The sequence below is a fragment of the Gavialis gangeticus genome, unplaced genomic scaffold (genome assembly GCF_001723915.1).
Source record: "Gavialis gangeticus isolate Ggan-Ray unplaced genomic scaffold, GavGan_comp1, whole genome shotgun sequence".
Taxonomy (NCBI): Eukaryota; Metazoa; Chordata; order Crocodylia; family Gavialidae; genus Gavialis; species Gavialis gangeticus.
The window spans coordinates 60,952,656-60,979,234 of NW_017729025.1; the positions used below are offsets into that span (position 1 = coordinate 60,952,656).

The 26,579-nt window shown below is 43.0% G+C and overlaps 1 protein-coding gene across 3 annotated transcripts in view; it reads left to right on the forward strand.

Moving 5' to 3' along the window:
* Positions 1-26,579, forward strand: part of RALGAPA1 (Ral GTPase activating protein catalytic alpha subunit 1) — a 286,398-nt gene that overhangs the window by 192,755 nt on the left and 67,064 nt on the right. For all 3 annotated transcript variants that reach the window (XM_019518882.1, XM_019518883.1, XM_019518884.1), the window contains 7 exons: positions 7,308-7,418; positions 7,664-7,732; positions 9,824-9,955; positions 10,737-10,920; positions 15,252-16,116; positions 18,728-18,799; positions 20,763-20,886. In XM_019518882.1, coding sequence (XP_019374427.1) covers positions 7,308-7,418; positions 7,664-7,732; positions 9,824-9,955; positions 10,737-10,920; positions 15,252-16,116; positions 18,728-18,799; positions 20,763-20,886 — 1,557 coding nt within the window. The remainder of the gene's footprint in view (positions 1-7,307; positions 7,419-7,663; positions 7,733-9,823; positions 9,956-10,736; positions 10,921-15,251; positions 16,117-18,727; positions 18,800-20,762; positions 20,887-26,579) is intronic.

Sequence of the window (26,579 nt, forward strand, 5' to 3'; positions counted from 1 at the left end):
TTTTTGGGGTTTTTTTTTTTTTTTTTTTTAATGTTGCCTTTTCCTCTTCCGTTCTTGTTTGGGACCATATGCAGATCTGTCATGTCACCCTCGCAACTTGGGGGTTACTCTCTTCTGATGGAGCAATGCCAGCCTCAAGTGGATATTTGCAGTGTCTGTTTTGCCTGGACAAGGCATCCCATTCCTGATAAGTACACCATCTAGATTCATGGATTGTAGAGTCAGAAGGGACCAGAATGGATCATCATGTCCTACCCCCTGCCTCTGGCAGGAAAGAGGACTGATGTCAGATAACCCCAGCCAGGTGACTATCAAGCCTCCTCTTCAAGACCTCCAAGTTAGGTGATAGCACTACCTCTCTTAGAAGCCCATTCCAGATTCTGGTCACCCTTACTGTAAAAAATGTCTTCCTAATGTCTAACCTAAATCCACTCTCCACTAGTTTGCACCCATTATTCCTCATTACTCCCAGGGGTACTCTGGTAAATAGCACATCTCCAATTCCCTGTTGTCCTCCCTTGATAAACTTATAGGCAGCTACAGGGTCTCCCCTCAGACATCTCTTGTGAAGGCTGAAGAGATCCAGATCTCTCAACCTCCCATCATAGGGTCTTTCTTGGAGGCTGCTAATCATGTGAGTGGCCCTCCTCTGAACCCTCTCCAGATTCTCCATGTCCTCCTTGAAGTGCAGCGCCCAAAACTGGACACAGTACTCCAACTGTGGCCTGACCAATGCCGCATAGAGGGGGAGTATCACCTCCCTTGATCTGTTGGTCATGCATCTGCTAATACACAACAAGGTGTGATTGGCCTTGTTGATGGCCTCATTACACTGCTGGCTCATGTTCATCTTGGAGTCAACTATGACTCCAAGATCCCTCTCAGCTGCTGAGCTGCCGAGGAGGTCATCCCCCAACCTATAGGTGTGCTAGGGATTCCTCCTTCCTAGGTGGAGTACTTTACATTTATCTTTGTTGAATTGCATCCTATTTTGTTCCACCCATTGATCCAGCCTGTCCAGGTCAGCCTGTATCTGCTCTCTGCCCTCCAGTGTGTTAACTGTACCCTATAACTTGGTATCATCTGTGAACTTAGAGAGGATGCTCTCCACACCCTTGTCCAAATCACTGCTGAAGATATTAAATAATACCAATCCAAGGACCAAACCCTGTGGGACCCCACTGATCCTTCAAATCCTACACCTGAAAGGAAAGTGAAACCTGGTTGTGACAGGGGGCCTGCTCTGAGCCAGATCTCAATATCGGCCCGCCCGCCAGTCTGCCCACCTGACTCATCTGCCACGCCTTTGAAGTAATGAAAAAGTTATTTCTAAGTGAGAGGCTGCCCTTTCAATGCCCTAATGCCCAGGGCATACTACATGGCTCCAAACTTCCCTTTTCTGTGTCCCATGCCTCACAGGTGTTATACTACTAATGTCACCTCTGTGCGGTCTTCAGGCGCTGTGCCCTCAGGCCCCTGTATCTCCGTGCCCCTCTGGCCCTGGGCTCTCTGGTGCCTGTCTCTGCAACTTCTTTCTCTGGCACCTGTCTCTCTGCACCTCACCTCTGTGCTCCCCTCTGGTGCCAGGCATGCTGTGCTCCTGTAGCTGCACCCCTGTAGCTGTGCCCCTCTGGCACTGGGCTCTCTGCTCTCTTGTGTACCCCCTCTTGGCACTAGTGAGGCCTCCACCTCACATATAGTCTCATCCTCCACAAACCACTGGTGCAAACAGTAACATAAGCATAAGCCTCTAGGCTATAACTTAAACACTAGCAATGACAACGACGCTCTGCCCCTTTAAGGGAGCAAACTTCCACCCTTAGGACAACATGCCCCCCTAGCCCTAGGAGGCTCCTGTAGTCTTGCTGTACTTGGGTAATAAAGCAGGCAGCACCAGGTCTCAGGTAAGTCCCTCATGCAAGAGCTCCTTCCCCTGGCAGTTGCCAGAGGAAGAGTGATTCTGTTAGCTCCAGCCTTGGGCTTATGCCCTGAAACCCTGCTTCCTTCCAATCATCTGATGCCTGCAGGTGCTGCCCAATTACCCCATTAGGCTGTTGCCCAGGCAACCTGCAGCTGTTTAGCCTGCAGAGCTCCTTGGCTAGGCTACTTCAGCCTTAAAGGAGCAGGAACATCTTAGTGCCCTGCTACACCAGCTAAAACTTTTCCTTTTCAGGAAATCCTATGATTTTATCAGACACTGGTTCTTCTGGTTTCCCTGGTTACCAAGATGCTGCTGACATCACTTTGTCCTAGTGTCAGGTGCCATCCTTGGCCCTGGCTTGATTGAGGTTCAGCTCAAGACCTTTTCCTTAGGTAGATTTCCAGCAAGCAGCTCCAGCTTTCACTTCCCCAGTGAAGATGTGACATTTCACAGCCAACTCATGGTTCAGTTGAACTTCAGCCTGCCCCCGAAGCTTGCCAGCCTACCCAGGTGGTCAAGCTTTAGGAGGTCCTGGCTTCCCTGGTACAAGAGCCAAGACAGACATTATGGCCCAGTTGGGATCCCATTGAAGCTTACCATGTTCTACTCATCTCTGGTTGTCCACAAATGAGGATTGATCGATCTAGGTCCAAACACTGAATATTGGACCCAGCATAGTGCACAGGTACCAGTCCCCTTCACTCAGCTTTTACTCTACCATCATCAACATCTCTGTGCCCAAGGGCCTGTCTCCCCAGCATTGTAACTTCCCTGGAGCCAAGGCCTCTGAGTGTACCTTGAACCCTTGTGCTGAACTAGCACTCTTTTCATTGTCCCTGCCTCTGACATGGGCTCTTCTGATACAGGCTTTCTGGCACTGATGGCCTTGTCAGTAAGCTCATGGTCCAGCACCCACTTGAGCTCCAATCACTCTGCTTACAGATGAGCTCCTAAGCAAAAAGTCTAGTTGCTTCTGGTCAGTGGCTGTTGTTGGTCCACCACAGTATTCCCTCTGGATGTGGCAATTCCAGCTATAAGCAGGGAGATTCCCCCCATTCCTGGGGTATTATCAACCACAGCAGAGTGCTCCAGTCTTTACTATCAGGACACCTTTTGCCCTTCAGAGCCCATAAAAGAGCATTACAGGCTTTACAAATTTAAACTGTCTTCTAGGTCTTGACTTAATGTCCACCAGATCTGAGCCATGCAGCAGGACATTTGATGGTGTGATCCAAAGGTGTAATTAGTGGTTGCCTCTTCTCCCTTTTCAGAAATACTTCTATTCAGCTTGACAGCTGTTGCATCCAGTTCACCCCTTTGTCTTCATAGATTTCATAGACATTAGGGGCTGGAAGGGACCTCATGAGATCGAAGCTATCCCCCCTGCCAGAGGCAAGAAGTCTGCAGGGATCAGATTATCCCAGGAAGATAAACATCCAAGTGCCTTTTGAATGAGTCCAGAGTAGGTGCTTGCACTACCTCTGGGGGAGTCTGTTCCAGACCTTGCACACTCGGACCGTAAAGAAGTTTTTCCTTGTATTAAGTCTGAATAAGCCTTTTAGAAGTTTGTGGCCATTAGACCTTGTTATCCTTTGGGGAGCTCTGGTGAACAACTGTTCTCCCAGATCCTGATGCACCCCACCCCCCTTATATATTTATAGGCAGCCACCAAGTCCCCCCTGAGCCTTCTCTTTGCCAGGCTGAAATTCCATGTCCCTCAGCCTCTCCTCGTAAGGCTTGCTGTCTTGGCCTTTGATCATACAGGTGGCTCTCCTCTGGACTCTCTTGAGCTTATTCACATCCCTCCTGAAGAGGAGGGCCCAAAACTGGGCGTAGTACTCCAGCTGCAGCCTCACTAAGGCTGAATAAAGCAGGAGGATGACACCCCTGGTTTTGCTCAAGATGCATCAGTGGATGCATGCCAGAGATTGGTTTGCTGTGCTGGCCACAGCATCACATTGGGGGCTCATGTTCTCAAGACCCCCCAAGTCCCTTTCAGTCATGGTGCTAGTGAGCATAGCACCATCAAGTCTATATGTATGATGCTGTTTTTTTCTCCCAAGGTAGAGTACCCTGCATTTCTCTGTGTTGGATGCCATCAGGTTTAAGTCTGCCCACTTTGCAAGCGTGTCCAGGTCGGCCTGTATCCCCAGCCTGTCCTCCAACATATGACCACCTTCCTCCATAGTGTGGTATCATCCATGAACTTTGCCAGTCTGCATCTGACGCCCAAATCCAGGTCATTAGTGAAGATATTAAAGAGTACCAGCCCGAGCACTAAGCACTGGGGGACTCCACTGGTAGAAAGTCCTCCAGAGCAAAAGGAAGGAGTTTATATTTAAAGGGTTCTACAGCAGCTGTTTTCTGGACAGAGGGGTGTTATGCCATCCTAGACCTCAGAAAGCAAAACCTGTGCATTTATGAGCTCAAGTACATGATAGTGCCCTTTGCAGGTATACCATTACTCTGGTAGGAGGACTAGCTCACAGCTATTAACCTACAGGACACTTATTTATCTATGTATCTTGTGTATCTGTATCATAGAATCATAGAAGTCGGGTCGGAAGGGACCTTGTAGATCTTCAAGTCCGACCCCCCCGCCTGGGCGGGAGAAAAAACTGGACTCAAATGAGTTCAGCCAGGTAGGCATCAAGCCTCTTCTTAAAGACCCCCGGGGTAGGAGCCAGCACCACTTCCCTTGGAAGTTGGTTCCAGCTCCTAGCTGCCCTAACTGTGAAGTAGTTCTTGCGGATGTCTAATCTAAACCTACTCTCCAATAATTTGTGTCCATTATTCCTTGTTATGCCAGGGGGCGCTAGGGGAAAGAGTGTCTTCCCCAAACCCTTCTGGTCCCCCCCTAGTGAGTTTATGGACAGTCACCAGGTGCCCCCTCAGCCTTCTCTTGTGAAGGCTGAACAGGTTTAGGTCCCGCAGTCTTTCATTGTAGGGTCTGCCCTGTTGTCCCCGGATCATGCGGGTGGCCCTCCTCTGGACCCTTTCAATGTTGTCCACATCCCTCCTGAAATGGGGCACACAGAACTGGACGCAGTACTCCAGCTGTGGCCTGACCAGCATCGCATAGAGGGGGAGGATCACCTCCCTGGCTCTACTTGAGATGCACGACAAGGTCCGGTTAGCCCTGCCAACCGTGACCTCGCATTGTTGGCCCATGTTCATCTTGGAGTCAGTAATGACCCCAAGATCCCTTTCTGCCTCCGTGCTCTCAAGAAGGGAGTTTCCCATTCTATAAGTGTCTGCTGCTTTCTACTGCCTAAGTGCAGCACCCTGCACTTGTCAGTATTGAAACGCATCCTGTTTATGTTAGCCCACCCCTTTAACCTATCCAGATCTTGCTGCAATCTTTCCCTCCCTACTAGTGTGCTCACCTCACCCCAAATTTTGGTATCATCAGCGAATTTAAACAGGTTGCGTTTCACCCCATCATCCAAATCGCTGATGAAGAAATTGAACAGCGTGGGCCCAAGGACCGAGTCCTGGGGGACTCCGCTGCCCACTTCCCCCCAGGTTGAATATGACCTGTAATCCCTGCTCACAGGTGCTATCCATGTTTTACTGTGGGGATGGACGTCTCCCAAGATCCATCAGAGTCCCCTTCTTTCATTTGTTAAAGCTCCAGAGGTCTTTGAGTGGAAGCTACTCAGCTAAGTTAAGTCTCAGTTTACTCCCATCTGTATGGAATCTTCAGCAGCTCAGGTTTTGGTAGCCTTCAAGTGTTGATTAGGCTCCCTAGGAATGTAAGTCATCCTGCAGAAATCTTCCTTAATTTCCATGAAGGGAGTCTACCTCAAAGGTGCCCTAATAAGATGCATCAGTGGGGAAGGCTTACCTACCCCATGAACAATTTTTGTTGGGTGTTTGAGCCCCTAGCTTCATGTGACTTAGTCCATTTGCCCATGAAGGCAGCTTTCTTGGTGACTCTTTGGTAAGACAAGTGGGAAATCTAAGCCCTGATCACAAATTCCCCTTATGCTACCTTATATCCTGACAGTGACTTTAAGGCAGAGACGGGCAATTCTTTTGGGTGGAGGGCTGCTTACTGTGTTTTGGCAAGCCATCAAGGGCCGCATGACAGGCAGCCAGGGGCAGATAAATACTACTTTTCTAAATTTCTTAGGGGCCCTGCAGGCTGGATAGAATGGCCTGGTGGGCCACATCTGGCCCATGGGCTGCATTTTGCCCACCCCTGCTTTAAGAACACCACTTAGGTTCATTCAGCCCTGTCTCCTTTTATGGTGTCTCCTAGATGATATCTGTAAGGCAGTGACTTGAGTCTCTCTCCATATGTTTGCCAAATATTATGCAATAATGGAAGCCTCTTGAACTTATACTACATTTAGCAAGGTAGTTCTCCAATCACTGTTTGCACAAGGGACTTCAAGATCAACCGTCATGTATGTGTGGGCACTGCTTCAGATCATCCACTTGTCAGGAATGTGTGTGTAGATAAATAGTTGAAGAAAGGAAGTTACTTACCAATAACAGGAGTATTTCAAGATTCATGTCCACATGCATATTTGAATCCTGCCCTGTTCTCCTCTTCTTGGAGTTGGATGCAGTTAAGAGTGCAACTGAGAGGAAGCTGAAGAGAAGAATGTGCACCAGCACACTTTATCCCCTCAGCCAGGGACCACAAGGAAAGGTGGGGTTGCAGTGTACTCTACAGGTCCTGCCAATGAAAAAGTGTTTCCAGGCAAAGGCCAAGGGCATAAGACATACTAACTAGTCAAGAATGTTTACTTTGACAGTAATTTTTGAAGAACTCTAGTTACTGATAAGTAATTGGCTCTCCTCCTGCTCCTGTCCCCTTCTCTTTTCATCCCTTACACTATCCCAGCATTCTGTTTTAAACCTTGCTGTGTTTAATGCAGGGTGGGCAATTATTTGGCTTATTTATCATTCCCCCTCAATACTGGCCGAGTGTCTTAGAAGTCACAGCTACTGCCATGTGCTTCTGCTGTTGGCTAGGGACTCTGAAGTTATCTAAGCCTTTTGTGTTAGCTGTTAAATCTTGATAATAGTGATGTAAATTCTTTCTTGTGGTTTTGTGAGAAGTACCACACAATTTGTGCATAAAGTTGAGGAATTTTTCCCCTCCCCAAAACCCCTGTACCAAATCAGACCATCTTTTCCTTTCCAAGGAAGCTGAGTGATTCTATCTGTTTTTAACTAGAAAGTAATTCATAGTAAATTAAAGATCACTAAGTAGAAAGTAATAGATTAATTCCATAGTTTACCTAAACAGTCCTTAAGGAACTAAATCTGTAAAACTAATAATGAGTATTTTTGTCCAACATATGGTATATCATACTTTGAAATCCAGCCAGTCATAAACTAATTACTGCTTCTTCCTTTCTCTTTTATATAGTTTCCAAATAAAACAGTAGCGCACGTTGCCTGCAATATGCTCAGCATGCTGATTCATTATGTACACAGGCTTCAAGCATACCAAGCTGATTTACCTTTGAAAATTATTCAAGTAAGTAATTTAAAAAAAATATAACTATTTGAGCTTTTCTGGTATTTTAATGATGATTTTAGGAAATCATATATTTGAAATCTGAAGTAGCAAATTAGTTACTTCTATGAAAACTTGTTTTATAGTTTTCAGTGTGTTAGGTTTTTGCCAAACATTACATTTACCTGTTGACTCAAATATTTTAAGTTTTAAAAAATAACTTTAAAATAGTAATTATAAAGGAAATCATTGTTTATTGTCCACAGATTCTGGTAGCAACTATTACTCACCTTCTGCCTGGGACAGAAGCTTCTTCTTACGAACAGGACAAGAGGGTAATAATTTATTATGCTTTTAATATGCCAGAGTTACTACAGTTATGGAGATGTCAGGTCATAGTTGTATAATCAAGACTGCAGTGCATTGCCTAAAACAGAGAGTGTCCATGAAGAACTGCCTTCCTTTCAAAGTTACTGCCATTTTTTTCAATAGAAATGGAACAGTAGGCTTCCTTTAGCTCTCCCATCCTTCAGTCATGGTGCTCCTTCCTGCCTTCTGACAGCATAGGCAGCTTCCTGATGACAGTTTGGCTTCATCTGTATTGGGGATAACTGGAAGCAGCATCCATTTTGAAATGAGCATCTTCACTCTCAGTAGCCTGTTGCAGGTGGCTTCCCTTGGCCTTTTAGCCCTGATTGAAGGTGGAGCAGCAGGGAGCTGCTCTTAACTTCTTCTGTTGGCATAAAGTCCAACTGACTTAACTTTAAGGGCATTTTTACGTGTACTCTGGGGGCACGTGTAATTACAGCGTGTCAGAGCAGACTTGAGTCTGCTGGATTGTGCTGATTAGCATGTCTCCAGCAGCCTCTGTGTCTTGTGTATCAGTGTCCCTGCATTTCAAAATGGCAGTGGGGGCACTTGAACTAAAGCTCATCAAATGATTAATTGAGTGTGCTCTGACGCACTATAATTGCAGCGCATTGGAGCAGCCTCTCTGCATGTCTACAGGCACCCTAAAAGGCAATCAGGCATAGAGGGGCTCTGTTCCACTGCATCTCAGTTTGTACTATGAGGTATTACCTCCCTCCTTTATGCTGGATATAGGTCAGTAGCCGCCACAGAAGACAACAGAGCACCACCTCCACGTGGAAGATTCCTCCATGACTTATTGCAGGTCATTTTGTTGCCATTTTATGCCATTCATATTTCACAAAGTTGCTTTTCTAGATACAGAAATACTGTTCTAATATGTATTTAAAATAGTTTCCTCTAAATATGGATATAAAAGATTATGATAATGATGACAAAATAAAACTACTGAAATGAAATCTATTTTTTGCACGGTACTTCTGTGGAGCAATGTTAGTATGTATTGCATGAAATTCATATTACATTTATATGTTTGGTAATAAGATGTTTCAAAAATTAGCTTAAGGAGCTCCTTAGTCAAGGGGGCTCTTCACTTTGTGCTAAAGACTGATGCATTGTTAATTGATTTAAAGAATCTTGTTTCTGGTTATCTGAACTCTTTATTTCTGACTGACCACTTCTTGCAGTTCTGTAAATTATAAATATGTTTAGTATAGGTTTGTGTTTTGTAATCAGTGTTTGAAGTGGTTACAGTATTTTTATTCCACTAATAGTATCAGTGTTTGTGAAACTTTCAGTGTTGTATTATGGTCTTTGTGAAAGTGGCCACTAGAGGGAGTTAGATCTTTCATAGACTGAATAGTTTGCAATATAGAATAGCAGTTGGATACCTCTTCAATGGATATCTTTTCCATAGCTTAGTCATATTAGCACATTAAAAACAATTAATTTATATCATTTATAAAGTAGCAAAGGAAATTCAGATATTTCAATTTTTTGTGAGCCTTTGTTTTCTTTATATTTACTCTAAGCCTTGTTTATACAGTGTCGACTGCAGTTTTTTAAAATTTGTTTCAAATTAGCTTTACAAGATCATATAAATATATCCATTTAAACATAAGATCTACTCACCCACGTTCCATTGGAGGGTGAGGGGGAGCAGCAGCAGAGGCCTTAGCACTGAAAGCTGAGACAGCATGGAGTTTGAACATACAAGGTGTGTGTGCATAGAACAGCATTAGTGATATGTAAAATTACCCGAGGCAGCCACAGAACTAAGCAATATACTCACATCAGCTCAGCAATATACAACGTCTGTTTAGCAAGAGTAAAGTGCCACGCTGGTATGGCTATACTCCTTCTGGGACCTAGGCTAGTATAATTGTATTGTGCTATATAAACCTACCATCTCATCCAGATATCATGGAGTAATGATGATTACCAGTAAGATTAAATTGGGAAATAAGAACAAAGCAGAAAAACAAACTACAGTAGTAAATACGAAGTAGCTAGCTGCTGTTTTAAGTAATTTGTAACTAAAAATGTGTTTGTTACAGTTGGTAGTATCTTTACTACTCTGTTTATTGGACTGGATAATGGCCTTGCCTTTAAAGACCTTACTGCAACCTGTTCACACTGCAGATGAAAATGATAAGACTGAAAAATCTGTTCTGCATTGTATATTTAAGGTACTTATCCTTTAATTTTTTTTATTTTTGTTCCAATGGCAGCTTTTATACTTGAAAACGATAATTAGGGGAAGTGAAGGCAGAACCCTTCTCTTGATCTGATTCCAGTTCTGTGGCAATCATTTGGACTGCTTCTGCATTAGTTCTTGTATGTTTTACCTAGAACTATTTAGTATTGAATGTATTTGAAACAATTCACTCTGTAAAAAGGAGGCAAAACTAAAGAAATTAATTTTAAAATATTAATATGTGCAAGAAAGTCAGTGCTGTGAAATTGGGAGATAGTGAAAATAAAAAAAACATTGTGTTGCCTGTTTTTCACCAAAGTACTGGTAAAAACCAAAAGTATAAAACAGTGTATGCAGGCTAGAACATAGGCTTTATAGAGTAAGTGTTTTAACTTAATATTGCTTTGTTAATTTGCTTAATGCTGACTTATGCTTAGTGATGTTAAGTGCATACATTTATTTTGCCGTAAGCAGTTTAAACTTGAAATACAGACACAACATTTGATATTTACTATATTAATGTTTGACCACATTCCTATTTATATAGGCTCTTGATTTTAGTAACTTTCCCTTCCTGCAGGAATTCAGTTCCATGAATATACGTTTTCTAAAACTATCCCATGTTTTACCACATTTAATGAGTTTCATGGCTTGTTGGTAGGTTTTATATTTGTAACAAGTTAATCAACATGCAAATAAAGCTAAATGCTCTTATTTATTAGGTAGGAGGGTGTTTTATATATTTCCATCTTAAATTCATGTTTTCGTCTTAGGTTCTGCATGGATGTGTCTATGGAGCTCAATGTTTTGGCACCCCAAAGTATTTCCCTCTAAGTTTTTCTGATTTGGCATCTATGGATTATGATCCTTTTATGCCTTTAGAAAGTCTGAAAGAGCCAGAACCACTACATTCTCCAGACTCAGAACGGTCTTCTAAACTTCAGCCAGTCACAGAAGGTATGTCAGGTTGCCTTCATAGATTCTGTTTAAAAGAGAATGTCTCTTAATGTCCAATACTGAAGTGACTGTCTAAAGCTGAACTTTCAATTATGTTTAACATGATTCTAGAAAATAAGTAGCATTCATCAATACAGAATAAAATAGCAAATTTTGAGTAATTGCAACTTGTTTAATTGAAATATGTAGATAACAACATATAAATCTATTTTATATGGATCCTCCTTTTTCAATGTAGCAGAGAACATGCAAATATGAGTAATTCTTTTTTCCTTTTAACTATGTAAGGTTACTTCTCTCACACTTTCATTCCTTTTCTTAAGAATATTTTTTTTGTAGAAAGCTTTCTCTAGTTAAAACTGAATGAAATTTATCATGATTTGTTTTGTGTCTATAAGTTTTTAAAATGTAAAACAAAGTTGCATCATAAAAGAAACAATTTTATATAGTCTACTTCAGACCTTTACAGAGTCAGGAATTAAGAACATTTTCTTCTGAAATAATGACAGTAAATAGAAGAAACTGAGATTTAAAGTAATGACATCTTTCTTATCAAATTTATCTAACACATATCAGATGGCTTAAATGGAAAGAAAATTGAAAAAGATGAGCTTAATATTGATACCAGAAACTCTGTGTAGTGCTATTCTCCCTCCATATTAAGTTGTTCCATTTAGGCTTCCTTAAAGGTATTAGGTACCAGATAAATGCAGAACCTCTTTGTAGCAGCTGTGTGCTAACAGCAGGTGATTTTGTGGTCTGTACTGACTACGTGCTGTTTTTTATGTGGAGAAAATGGCTAATCATTGTGCCCTTGTCTAAGGCATGCTTCATCATCCTCAAGTACTTTTTTGGCCAAAGAATTCTAAACATAGAGCTGTCCCCTAATAAGCTCAGTATTGGATTGAACAAGTCTGATTTGAGACCTATTGGCAGGAGGAGCTGTAATTATTAAATTTACTGAAGAGTGAAGCAAGGTACTGTAGTTGGCTTTTTGTCAAATGGCTGTGGTCTTATTAGCAAAAAGTAATCATCTGCAGGGTCAGAATGAAAGAGGTTTCGAAGGATTCATTCTGTCCTAATTATAGTTTCACCTATACATATTATGTAAAGCTAATATTTAAAGCATTTGCCAAAATTAACTTCCACTGCATGTTCTATTACAGTGTAGTGAATTGCAGCAGCTTTTTATGCCTTGCATCTTTTGTATGCTATAATAATCTGTAATTATGGGTTTGCAGCAAATGCTGTGTGGCTTGTTTAATCTGACAACCTGAAAAGACAACCTTGAATAGATTTTTTTTTTTCAAATGAATGTCAGTTGCACAAAGCCTTAGCATCAATATCTTCATTTTGCATTTCCACACATGATTGGTTCTTTTATAATTCTTCGTTAAATTTCTAAATAAAAGTAATTTCATATGTTCCTTATATCTCCTTAGGTGAGTTAAAGAAAAAATATAAAGCTACCTTAAAATCTCAAGGCTTTGTAATTCTAAGTAGGTTATCTTACAAAATTTAATTGGCAAAGTACAGCATAGATTATAATGCCACCCTAGTGCTGCTGCCTTGGCAATTGTAGCTTGTGCTGCTAGGCAAGAACAAAAACAACACTGCTTACCCATCTCACATCATCTGCTCTCACTGGCATTACTAGAAGTGTGATAGGAGCAAAATTAGTGTATTAGAGGCCATGAGGAGCTAGATCAAGTTGAGAGCCAATTAGCACAGACTAGCAGCAGAGAAACATGTTGATTGGTTGTATATGGAGCAACTGCACACTATTCGAAGTACTGGAAAACCAGACCCAGGTCACCATATTGGCTCTACAATATACCACTCCTTCCGTATTTAAAGAAAAGCTTATCAGAATAAAGGTACCTTCATGTTATCTTGTTGGCAAAATGGATAGGGATGGTAGAGCAGATGTATTATTGAGGAACACGTACAGAGAAATAAGATGTGTATTAGTGAGGAATGTATACAGTAAGAAAGATGAAGTCTGCCAAACTTTTTCATAGAATGCAAGTTCATTCATGAGTCTCATGGTTTGGATAACACATGCAACGTTGAAAGACAGATTGCTCCTTGACAGATGTGATCAGGAGTCTTGGGATATGATTCTTCCTACAGTTAAATAACATTACATGAGCTACATTACATGATTTTAATGCATATCAGTATTAATGGATCTCCCCAGAGGCAGCTGCCTGCATCTCAGTAAGAGACTGAATAAAGACTTGTTCAATTCTATAGGAAGCAGGCATAAGGAAGAATTATGCTCCCACTTCTGCTCTAGTAACTTTGCAAGTATTGCATGTTTCAAGGGACATAATATATATAGATTTTTAAAATTAAGGCTATGTCCTTGTCCTCCCTTCTATGTATGCATAGTAAAATGATATATCAGATTATTAGGTTTCACAATAAAAACATTTAATATGAAATGAAAGTTGGTATTGAAGAATTATGTTTAAACGCAACTGAAAGTAAAAGATGCAAATAGACAAAAGAGATCAAAGGGATGCTTCTCCCCAGTTAGCAAAGCTTGCAAAAGAACTCTGTAATATTTTTGAGGGGCTAGTGAATTAGAAAATCTTAGGCTGCATTCATTTCCAGTGGTGGAAAATTTCCACTGCTAGAAATTATTCCAGAAGAGGAAGTAGTATAGGCATTCAGCCTGCAACTGCCCCCTCTCCTTTGCTCCTTGAACCTTCCTGAGACCAGAGTGATCCTGATCTGGGGAAAGTGTGGGCTGCTTCTGTCCTTCTGTTCCTGGGGAAACTGGAGCAATAGGGCAAGGCTGCCTGCCCACTTCTAACTCTGAGTACTCCAGAATGAGAAACAGTCAGGAGGCCTTCTGTGCCACAACCTCTGCTTGTCTCCTGGTACCCAGAAGCCAAGCAGACTCAGCCATGAGGCAAAGCCTCCTTCTCACCCTAGGGATTCTGGGACGTGAAGAGCCAATAGGGAGCAACTGGTGCATGCTGTTTTCCTCCCCTCCCAGTTTATGGGAATAGTTGGAGTAGCTGCTCCCTGTACCTTCTCCAGACAAGGATGACTCTGGTCTCTGGAAGGCATGGGGGCTCTTCCCCACAGCTCCACTCCTGGTCCCTGGAAGGAGTTAAGACAAAGGAAAGTATACAAACATTGATTCTCCCAAAAGAACTTCTCCCAGGAGTGACTTCTATTTGGTTGGAGTCAGGTTATTTTTCTTCTGGAATCACCATTTTCACTCCAGGAGAACAAAACTGGAATGTCTGTACTTTAATGGTTTTACCAGGAGAGTGGCAATCCCCCCAGTAGAAATGGAAAATCTATATATAGCTTTGATTTGTAAAGGTGGAAAAAGGACTTGAAAATCCTACTGACAGGACTTTCACTGGTCACTGCAAGATTATTTCTTACAGTTCTTGTAATATTATTGCAAGAAAAAGCCTACCAAGATGTATTAATGCAAGTGCTATATGCGAGTCACAAGAAGTGATTCTTCTGCCCTAATTGCCATGGGAATAAAGTATTACATTCATTTTTGGGCCGCATACTCTTAAAAAAAAGTTGTGGACAAATTGGAGAGAGTACAGAGACAAGCAATATACATGATAAGAGTTCTGTAAAACATGATATATGAGTGAAAATGGAAAAAACTGGTAGTATTTATTCTAAAGAAGAGAAAGGTACAGAAAGGATTATTTTGAAGAAGGTAGCATTCAATTGTTCTCAGTGTCTATTGAGGATACAACAGAAAGCAGTGGAGATTTAGGCTGGATATTAGGAAGAACTTTCTAACTATGAGGGTTATTAACCACTGGAATTAGATTATATAGAGAAGTTGTAGAATCTCCATTATTGGAAGTGTTTTAAGAACAGGTTAGATAAACAGTTGTCTTGGATTGCCTAGGGCCAGGGGTGATCCTGTTTTGAGCCTTGAACTAAATCAGGGATGTCTCCCTCAAAGTACTGCTGTATCAAAATATAAAAATCTATTGCAGTTTTAAAGGTTTGACTTTTAATAATAAAGTAGCTCTCACTTTATCAACAATTTCAGATCTATTTTCAGTAGATTAAGAAATACCATCTTAAAAATGCTACTTAAAAACAACAATAAAAATAAGTTTTAAAACTATTAGAATAGTTTTCTTTTTTAAATTGTTTAATATGAGTTTACTTTGTTCTACGTTCTTAAGACCATTGTTCTTTCAAATCTATATTTTGTATGTGTGTGCCTTAACTTCAGTTCTTATTCTCAAAATCCCAGCTAATATAATCTAGTGTCTCTATGTTGCTTCCACAAACTTTAATTATAACACCAGCATTATTTTCTCTTGCAGTGAAAACCCATATGCAACAAGGATTGATCTCTGTTGCAGCTCGTACTGTAGTAACTCATTTAGTGAACCGTTTAGGCCACTATCCAATGAGTGGAGGCCCTGCCATGTTAACCAGTCAAGTTTGCGAGAACAATGATAACCCTTACAGTGAAAGTCCTGAACTTTCTCCTGAACTTTTTGAGAGCCCAAACCTTCAGTTCTTTGTGCTTAACAATACTTCCTTAGTCTCTTGTATACAAATCCAAGCTGAAGAGAATATGCCTGGGGGAGGATTGTCTGCTGGACTCGTATCTGCTAATTCAAATGTCAGAATTATAGTGCGTGATCTGTCTGGTAAATATTCATGGGATTCTGCAATTTTGTATGGGCCATCATCTGTATGTGGATCATCACAACACACTTCTTTGGCGCTTTCTTTATATCAGCAAGAGAAATCAGATGATGCCCCATCTTCCAATGAGTTCGTAGAAGATGTAGCTATAAGGGATGGAATTGCACTCCATGTAAAAAGAACATTTAGAGAAACTGTGCCAACATGGGATACAATTAGGGATGAGGAAGATGCTCTTGATGAGCTCTTGCAGTATTTAGGTATCACTAGTCCTGAATGCTTACAGAGAACAGGAGTCTCACTCAATACACCAGCTCCTCAACCAATCTGTATCTCAGAAAAACAAGAAAATGATGTAATCAATGCAATTCTTAAGCAAGACACAGAAGAGAGAGAATTTGTTGAAAAACACTTTAATGACTTAAATATGAAAGCTGTGGAACAGGATGAACCAACCCCCCAGAAGCCCCAGTCAGCATTTTACTACTGCAGATTACTTCTCAGCATACTGGGTATGAATTCTTGGGATAAAAGGTAAGAAAAAACGGGTATGCTCTTCAATACAAATTTCATTTGGTTAACTGTTACTCAGCAGTGTTCTTTTATGTGACTCTTCCTTTGTTGTCATTGTATTCATCACTTCATAGGGAACAGAGCTGCTTAGGCCAAGAATGCCTTTGCCCAGATTTTGAGATTGGTGCAGGAAGCTTGTTGGGAGGAGACTATCCTTACTGTCTACCCTGCTTCCCTCACCCAGCTTGATTTAAATAACCGTAAATGGGTAAATGCCTGCTTCTGCTTCCTGCCTTGTTCCTGCAAGGAACTCAGGAAAATGAGGTAGTATGTCACTGACAGAGCCAAGTTCTGGGATAATGTCGGATTCACTGTTGCCCTGGTATACAATCTGCCTGGGGAAGAGCATACAGGTGTACTTTTCCAGAGAAGTGCACAGACACAAGCCAGCTGAAAAGGAGATTTTTCCCCTCAGTTATTTCAATCCTGATCACTTTAGTTGGTGTTTAAGATGACAGGAAGTAAGACATTTTTGAGCAAGAGAATGTCCCTTTATGTATTTGTGGTGTCATTTTTTTTAAAAAAGCATATAAGATGCATATCCCAGAATTTTAGTGTCTTTCTGAAATCATCACTCACCATTGAATGAAATGTGGAATTGATCAGCAGGATTAGACATCAAGATATTGCCATACTGTGAAGGAAATAAAATAGGTCTGGACAAGTAAAATAACCTGCAGTCCTATGAATGAAACTTTTTGTCATCAAGAATTTTGGCAGCAAATGTGTGGTAACTGTTCTTGTTTGAGAACAACAAGCAGGATTCATCAAAAGCTAGTTGTGCCTAATTAACCTGATATCTTTCTATGACCAGTTCCATGGAATTAGGGAGAGAAGCAGACATGATGATATGTCTTGATTCTAGCAAAACCTTTGACACTGTCTTCCATGACATTCTCATACATAAGGTAAAGACTTACAGGCTTGATGAAAGTAGTGTAAAATGGATACACATCTCATTGGGTCATCAGATTCAATGGCTAGTCATGATGACTAGATGTCCAGTTAGGATGAGGTACGGAGCAAGATTCTCCAATGGCCTATTCTGGGTAGGCTATTGTTTAATATCTTAATTATTGATTTGGACAATGGTACACTTAGCAAATTTGCAGATAACACCAAGTTGGGTGAAATTGCAGGCACATGAGGGTAGGTTTAGATTTAGAATGACCTTGATAAACTAGAGACACAGTCCAGAATGAAGAAGATCAACAAAGATAAGTACCAAGTTCTATACTTAAGAAAGAACTGTTGCATTCACAAAGACAAACTGGGGAATGATCAACTAAGCTGAAGACTGCAGTCAAGGACCTGGGCTGAATATGATCAACACTTGGCTCTTGTTGCAAAAAGAGTCACTGTATATTAGGTTGTATTAAATGAAGTGTCACTGCAAATTAAGTGGAGTGACCTTTCCACTCTGTTCAGCACTGGTAAGGCCTCAGGTGGAGTACTGTGTCCAGTCCTTGGCCCCACATTTCAAACTAGAAAGAGCCCATCAGAGAGCAACAGAAATAACTAGAAGCCTGGGAAATGTGGCATATTAGGAAAGGCTGAAAGAATTAGGGTTATAGTCTGGAGAAGACGAGATGAAGGAGGGTGAGGGAGGGCTTGATAACAGTCTTCAAATACCTAAATGATACTTTTAATGAGGATGCAGAGAAACTATTTTCTGTGGCCGCCAGAGACAGGTCTAGAAACAATGGTCTCAAATTGCTGCCGGGGAAATTTAAGCTGGACATTTAGGACGAACTTTCTCCATGATGAGTATACTTAAACATGGATTACCCAGGGAGGTTGTAGAATCTCCATCCTTGAACATTTTTAAGAGCAATTTATATGCACTTTTGACCTGGATGATTTAATTGCGGATTATCCTGTTGTGAGCAGGAGGTTGATCCATTCTAGCCCTACTTTTAAATGATTCTTTTATTCTTAAGCAGGCTTTCAGTAGTTTGCCAAAGCTGCTTTTTTTCCCCAATGGTGCAGTTCTTGGCCTCATTTCAACATATGTTATCAGCAGTATTTTAAGTAAAATTTTAAGAATACAGGCAATTGTTTTGCTATAACGTAACTATGTGTTTTGGGGTACGGGTACTTGTTTTTAAGCATTTCAGCTGACTGGGTAGCCAGTTGGCTGTGCTTAGCTTTGCTCTGCAATTCAGGAAATCAGAGTTCAATTTTCAGGGTTCTCATTCTCAAGGATGGTTGATTATGATAGTATCCGGTATTTCTAAACAGTTATTCCCTGGTCTGCCAAGGAGCAGATTATATAGGCACCATTCCTCCATAGGCAGGGATACTGGCTATAGCTGGAGACAATAAATTCACAGAAGAGGAAAGTGAAAGGAAGTAGGGATTACACTCAGAGCTTTAAGAAGAGCGCATAAAACTTCCCAGAATAGAAATTGTTTGTCTTTCTTATTTGAAAGGTTTCATTAGAATTTTGAAAAAGCAAAAATACAAGAACAATTCTGGGCAATTTCATGAATAGAACTGAAAATGTGTTCTTGTACTCTCCTATATCCATCATTGAATGTGTGCTGAAAATGCTTAAAATTATTTTGTTTAGAAGAAGCTTTCATCTCTTGAAGAAAAATGAGAAGTTACTTCGAGAACTTAGAAATTTGGACTCACGACAATGGTAAATTATTAAAAGAACTAATTTATTTGAATCAGTCATTTTATTTTTCAAAGTGAGATTTTATTTAAAGAGCTTTAGTTTATATAGAAGACTTAACAAATGTATGTCCCAATAAATAAGTCATATATGCTACTTTTTGAAAAGAGTACCTGCAAAGTATAGGGTGAAATGAAAATTTGAATAGAGTACCATGAAATAAAATTAAAACCTTCAAACAATTAATTTATCTGTTAATATTATTTTAGTATGTTCCATGAAAATCATTGTGCGAGCATCTACTGTATCTAGATATCTAATAAAAGAGATGGTAATGTTAAGATGATGTTGTTGCCATGACAGTCCAGTATGTGAAAAGCAAGAATTCTTGTGGGTATTATATTGGACCAACAGCATGGTTGGTATAGACATAGGTAAGCTTTTGAATGTCGTACTCCCTTGGGCCTCACTGTGAAGCCTGAAGAAGGTACTGGGACACCCAAAAGCTTGCCTACATCTATCCCAACTGTGCATTTAGTCCAATATAAGGCACAACAAGAATTCTTGTCTCTCGTATAATGAGAGAAATTTCAAAATTCAATGAAGTTAGCTTGGAATTAATTCTGAGAATTAAAGCCATCAATATTTTACAAAGTATGGAAGTGATTGGAATTGTGGCTCATAAGAAAAGCTAAAATAATTTCCCTACTGCTTGAAACAGACACTACCCTAGCCAGTGCCATAGCAATGAAGTTGAGTGCCCAGGGCAAAGGCCACAGCAGCTACGCACCCTCATCCTGCTCAGGGATCTGGGGGGCACATGCTCTCACCCCCCACATTCTTGCCTGGGAGTGCATGCAGTGGCGAGAGCCACCCTTCCCCCATCCCCATGCCCCCTCCCCCCTAAACGAGAGGCTTGCAGCTCCATCCCATGCCCCACCCCAGCTGGGCTGCACCTGTTGGTGCCCCTTTGTTTCAGCACCCAAGGTGGACACCCTGCTGCCCACCCCCTTGCTACTGCACTGACCCTCACCTTCACTTTGTGCTCACTACAAGCCACTTTTCCAAACCAAGTGGTGGTAGTTTGTCTGTTTTATCAAATTCTTTAAAAATCAGTACAAAAGTATAATCTCTAGGGGCTTTTAAATACATGAATGTAGATTTTCAGAGGTGGCTATCGTAGAGAAATACCATCTTTTATCATGTGGCATTTTTTGTAAAGCCTTTCTGTTTACTTCCATCAGCAGACTAGCATCAGAAATGGATAAGTGGAAGTTTTAGAGGTTCTGTTAGACTTTAGTGCTATCTTTCTCTCTGTTGGAAGGGTGGTTGTTTTTTATAAATACAAAATTAATTCCATTAAAAGTGAAGCAGAAAATGTATAATTAGCAAGCTGGTCTACCGTTTGGCTGTTGTCCTTAAAATAGACAGCTCTTCAGATGCTTGTAAAATTAGTGAAATGACAGTTAGAAACACTTTTCTGTCGTGCAGCTTTTTATCCAGCTGTTTTTAAACTAGAGACGCACAAAAAAACCCTCACATTACTTGTGTTTATTAAATTAATCTTCATGAGACACTTTTATTAGATCACTTGCAAGGTATTACACATACAACTATTAAAGAATAATTAAAGCACCTCTTGGTAATGAAAATAATATCCATATCATAGGTTTTACTTTTTTGAGGTCCCCAACTAAAAACCTCTCCATTAACTTTTTGATTACTCTATTGTACCATCTGTTGCTGCTAATCTCACAGGTGGCAATTGCTGTTGGTGAATGGCAAAACAGAATGTACGAGCAAAATAATGTCAAGGATGAAAGCAAGGAAACATGAAAGAGAGAGAGTTTGTTATTGTACTGTATTTTCACTAGCTTTTTAAAATTTTACATGCTAGCCATTGTTTGTATGCATTGCTTGCCTATTCTAATTCCATATTAAAACTCTGAAATGGACAGTTATGTAATGCTGCTCCTGCATTTTACAGCCGAGAGACTCACAAGATTGCAGTATTTTATGTTGCTGAGGGCCAAGAAGATAAACACTCCATCCTCACAAATACTGGAGGGAGCCATGCCTATGAAGATTTTGTAGCAGGCCTTGGTTGGGAGGTATCCATTTTAAAGCTTATTTTATGCTTTCTGAGTTTAGTGTTTAATGAAAGAGATGCATGCAGATCCATTCTGCAAATATGAGTCTTATTTTTCTCTTTCTTCTCATTTATTGATTACAGTTGACAACTACTGAAACACCCTAGGGCAGGGGTTGGCAACCTGTGACCTGGCCTACAAGCCAAATCCATCTTAAAGAGTGGGAGGGCTTCTGTGGTGTTTCAGCAGTGGAAGCTTTGCCCAGACATCAGGAAAAAGCAGGGGCAACACGCTAGGCTAGAAGCAGTCTGTGCTCAGATCTAATCTGTGTTAAAGTAGCGCCCCACTGCAAAACATTGTCAACGACTACCCTTGAGGATACAAAAAGAAATTCTGGTTTTAATTCTCAGTGATACTATGTAGATTAGCTCTTGATGCAACAAAACATTTCTTGCTTTGCGTAGGTTAAGTATGGAAACTTCTGCATAAGCAGAGGCAGTTCTTTACTGTGAAATAAAGCCATCTTTTTCCAGCTTTTCATACACTGAACAGGCTGCGTCTGTATTGGTCTGTAGGCTTGTATTGTGTTAACTCCAGTTGAAGTTCTGCACGTTGCTGAAATTTCAGAGCCAAAAGTTTTGGAAAGCTGCTGTTTTCTTCCTGCTTACGATACACACTTGCCTGCTCAGATGTCAGAGGACTCAAAGACCCAATCAAGCAAGACCTCTTCCACAATCACCTCAGCAAAAAACTGACAAATTCTGATCAACAGCAATGGGAGAATGTCAGCAGCATTTGGGGTGCCTTCAAGTCCACCATCATCAGCGCCTGTAAAGAGATGCTTGAATTCTTTGCTAGAAAACATTAAGATTGGTTTGATGAGAATAGCTGGGAGATCCAAGAGTAGATAAACCGCAAGCACAAGGCCTTTTGTGCATGGCAGAATGACATCAACTCCAAGCAAAAGAAATTGAATCTCCAACAAGCCAAGGCAGAGGTCCAAAGGAGGACCTCTGATATGAAGAACAGATGGTGGAAAGACAAGGCAAAGGAGATTCAACATCTTACTGACATCCACAATATGTGTGAATATTTCAGTGCCACCAAAGCCATCTATGATCCAAGCACTCAGAGGCCCATCCCCCTTGAAACGTAAGGATGGGAGGAGACCTGATCAAGGAAAGAAGAACCGTCAGTGCCCATTGGAAGGTGCATTTTGAAGATCTTCTTGATCAAGACTCTGTCTCTGATGTTGTGAGCTGAAGTTGAGAACACACATCAGCAACAATCTTGGAATCCCTCCAACACTGGACAAGGTGAGGAAAGCCACCAAACAAATGAAGAACAACAAGGCATCTGGAGCTGATGGAATCCCCATCAAAATCTTCAAGCAGAGGGAGGAGAAGCTCACAGCACAGCTCCGTGCCCTCATCTTAAGGATTTGGAATGGTGAGCAAGTCAAAAATGACCTCAGGGATGCCATGATTTTGACAGTCTTCAAGAAAGGAGAGAAGTCCAACTGTGGAAATTAGAGAAGGATTGTTTTGCTGTCCACTGCAGGAGAGATTACTGCTAGAACCCTCATGAACTGTTTCTTCCCACTTGTTGAAGAGCTCCTCCCAGAATCTAAGCATGGATTTAGGTCCTCAAGAGGTACAACTGATATGAACTTTGCTGCTTGCTAGCTGCAGAAAACATAACAGGAACAATACTGCAAAAGCTGTGTTATCCAGCACTTTATCAGCCGGAAAGCTCCAGTAACCGGCACCCAAGGGACCGGAGAAAGCAAAACCGGAAGTTCCACTAGTGAAGTTCCACTTCCGGTTTTGCCGCCACAAGCCGAGTTCTTCTTCATAACTTCTTTGGCCCACGGCCTGGGGCAAAGCAGCCTGTGCAGGACGCCCTCCCTGTCCCCTGGTACACGGATGCTGGGGAGTGCACCAGACAGTGTGCATTTGATTATCCAGCATCCTCTATTCCGGGGGGATGCTGGATAACAGAGCCTTTACTGTATATGCCTCTCTGTGGCCTCCTTTGACCTCACAAAAGGCTATGACTCTCTCAACCAAGAAGATCTGTAGGGGATCCTTTTGAAGTATGGATGCCCACCAAAATTCATCACCATTCTTTCCTTGCTCCATGATGGTATGAGAGTGGTGGTTCTCAATTACAGATCTATCACAGATCCCTTTGAGGTTAAGACAGGAGTTAAGCAAGGCTGCATCATCACTCCAACACTCTTCTCAGTATTCCTTATTGAGATGCTACGTCCAACTACAAACAACTTTCCAATGAGAGTGGAGCTAAACTACTAAATGAATGGTAAACTGTTTAATCCAGGGGTGGACAAAATATGGCCCATGGGCGGGATGCAGCCCACCAAGCCATTCTATCAGACCCACAGAGCCCCTAAAAAATTTAGAAAATTAATATTTATCTGCCCCGGCTCCTGTCAAAGATGACAGGATCCAGGGACAGTAGGACCAAGGGAAAGCCCCAACAGGCTTCTGGAACAGCAGGGCCCACCCGGCCCCACCTCCCCAGCCAGATGCCCCTGCCTAGCAAATACCTCTGGCCTGGGACCATGGCTGTTTGTGGCTACATTGGCGCAGGAAATTCCGGTAATAAGGGGAGGGGAGGGAGGCAGGGGAGGACTGCAGTGATCGCCCCAGTCCTTGGGGCCAGCCAGCTCCTGCTGAGTGCCACGGTCTAGTCACATAGCTGGGAGCCAGTGGGTGGGCAGGAAAGCAGCAGCAGGGGTAGGGAGAGTGGAAGCAAGCAGGAGCGCAGGGCCTGCACCAACATCCTGGGGCCAGTGGGGCCCAGAGCAAAGCAGTAGGAGCACAGGGCGTGGGCTGGCAGGGGTCTGTGGAGCCAGTCTGGGCTGCACCAACAGGGGGAGGGGGGAGCCAGCCCAGCTCCATAGAACACCTGTTGACCAGGACCTAGTGCTCCTGCTGCCCTGCTCTGGGCCCCATCGGCACTGGCCCCGGGTCACCAGTGCAGACCCCGCGCTCCCACCTGGCTGCTGCTGGCTCCCACACACCTGCTTGCTCCCAGTGCCCCTGCACAGGCCCAACCCAGCACACCCCACACTTGCCCATAGGGAACAAGCTGGTGCTCAGCATGTGGGAAAAGCATCCCACCTCCTCTGTGGCTGGCACCCCATGCTGCAGCTGCTTGCAGCCCACGTGCGGCTGCCTGTGCCTGTTCTCCATTGCCACAGGATGGCAATGATGGGGCAGAGAAGCAGGACAGCCCCGTGCAGGCTACAAGTGGATGCAGCATGGGGCACTGGCCATGGGGAAGGGCAGTGGCCAGTTTTCCCCATGCTGAGCCTCCTCTATTTGTTCCCCAGAAACTGCTGCTCAGCACAGAGGAAAGTGCCCCCCCATCCAGCTCGCAACCAGCAGCCAGTGTTTGCTGTGGCTGCCTGCCTGGAGCTTGTGCCACGCTAGGCTATGATGCGGCTGCTTCACTGATGCCTCTGCTGCCCAGCAACTGCTCCACATAGCCACTGCTGCCACACTGGGCAGCACAGAGGTGGTGGTGAAGCAGCCACACCACAACCTAGTGCAGCACAAGCTCTGGGCAAGCAGTTGCAGCAAACACTGTCTAGCAGCGGCAAGCGAGGGGGCCACTTTCCTTTGTGCCAAGCAGCAGCTTTTGCCCAGCTGCTGCTGCCACAGCTCAGCCCCGACAGGCAAGCCCAGAGCCAGCATGGGGCCCAGGCTAGCAGCGGCGGCAGGGAACAAACTGGTTCCGAGCACAGGGGAAAAGCAGCCAGTCCCCTTCCCCCTCCCCATGGCCAGCATCCCCTGCTGCAGCCACTCAGAGCCCATGTAGGGCTGCCTGTGCCTGCTCTCCATTGCCACTGCTGCCCCATGATGGGGTGGAGAGGCAGGACAGCCCTGTGCAAGCTATGAGTGGCTGCAGCACGGGGTGCCAGCCACAGGGAGGCAGGGCCACTTTTCCCCCATGCTGAGCACCAGCTCATTCCCTGCAGGCGAGCACTTGGGGTTGGGGCTGAGGTGGGGGCACTGGAAGTGAGCGGGCGTTGGGCAGCAGGAGCATGGGGTCCCAGCCAGCAGGGGCTCTATGGAGCCAGGCTGGCTCCCCCTTTCCCTGCTGGTGCAACCCAGCCCAGCTCCACAGACCCCTGCCAGCCTGTGCCCCGTGCTCCTACCTTCCCACTCTGGGCCCCATCAGTGCTGGCCCCGGGACATTGGTGCAGACCCCACACTCCTGCTCACTTCCACTCCCCCCCCACTGCTTTCCCCACTTTCCTTCATGCCCACCGACCACTCTGCACCACATGGCTCCCATACCCACACACGTCCCCACAAACCCTTGTATGCAGTCACTTCTGCGTATACACCACAAGCACAAACAAATCAAGACAAAAAAAAATTTTTTTTTAATTAAATTAAAATATATTATTAAGGGTGTTTGCTTTTTAGTATGTAATTTGATTTTTTTCCTCTAAGATGACAAATTCTTTTCCCCAAAGGAGTACTTCCTTTCGCAAAGGTCAGAGATTAGGGGCAGGATTTCCAGCCCCAAGATGCTGACCAGGGGATGGGGCACCTGTCAAGGGGCAGGGCTACCTATGCAGCCCTTGACAGCTTGCCAAAACTCAGTAAGCAACCCTCCGCCCAAAATAATTGCCCACCCCTGATTTAATCTCAGCTGGCTCCAAGCTAAAACCAAGACTACCCTGATTTCAATCATCGAGCTCTAGATGTTGCTGCAGCCTGTTCTCACTCAGAAGCAGACCTTTAGGCAATAGTCAGTGTCTTTACCAAGGCAGAACTTTTACTTGGCAGAAAAGGACCTGGGGGTTACAGTGGACAGTAAGCTGAATATAAGCCAACAGTGTGCTTGTTGAGAAGGTGAATGGAATAGTAGGCTGCATTAGGAGTATTGCCAGCAGATCAAGGGAAGTGATTCTTCTCCTCTATTTGGCACTGGTGAGATGACATCTGGAGTACTGTGTCCAGTTTTGGGACCCCCACTAGAGAAAGGATATGTACAAATTGGAGGGAGTCCAGCAGAGGGCAGCCAAAATGGTTAGGGAGCTGGGACACATGACTTTTGAGGAGAGGCTGAGGGAACTGGACTTATTTAGAGAAGTCTGAGGCGGGATTTAATAGCAGCCTTCAACTACCTGAAGGTTGCTTCCGAAGAAGATGGAGCTAGACTGTTCTTAGTGGTGGTAGATAAGAGAACATGGAGCAATGGTCTCAAGTTGCAGCAAGGGAAGTTTAGGTTAGATATTAGGAATAACTTGGTCACTAGGAGGGTAGTAAAATACTGGAACAGGTTACCCAGAGTCCCCATCCTTAGATGTTTTTAAGACCCAGATAGACAAAGCCTTGGCTGGGATGACCTAGTCAGGGAAGGTCTTGCTTTGAGCAGGGGGTTGAACTAGATGACCTTCTGAGGTCCCTTCCAACCCTAATTTTATATGATTCTATGAGGCATACAAGAAAATGGGAGTGATGCTTAACGTTCAGAAGACTAAGATCCTATCAACGGGCTCTTAATGAACAGTCCCCAGGACCAGTAATACAGATTCATGGTGAGACTGGAGAACACCAAGTATTTCCCATACTTTGGAAGCCATCTCTTGCAAAAGGCTGACATCAATGAAGAAATCCAATATTGCCTTAAATGTGCAAATGCAGCCTTTGATGGATGCCTGAGGAAATGGG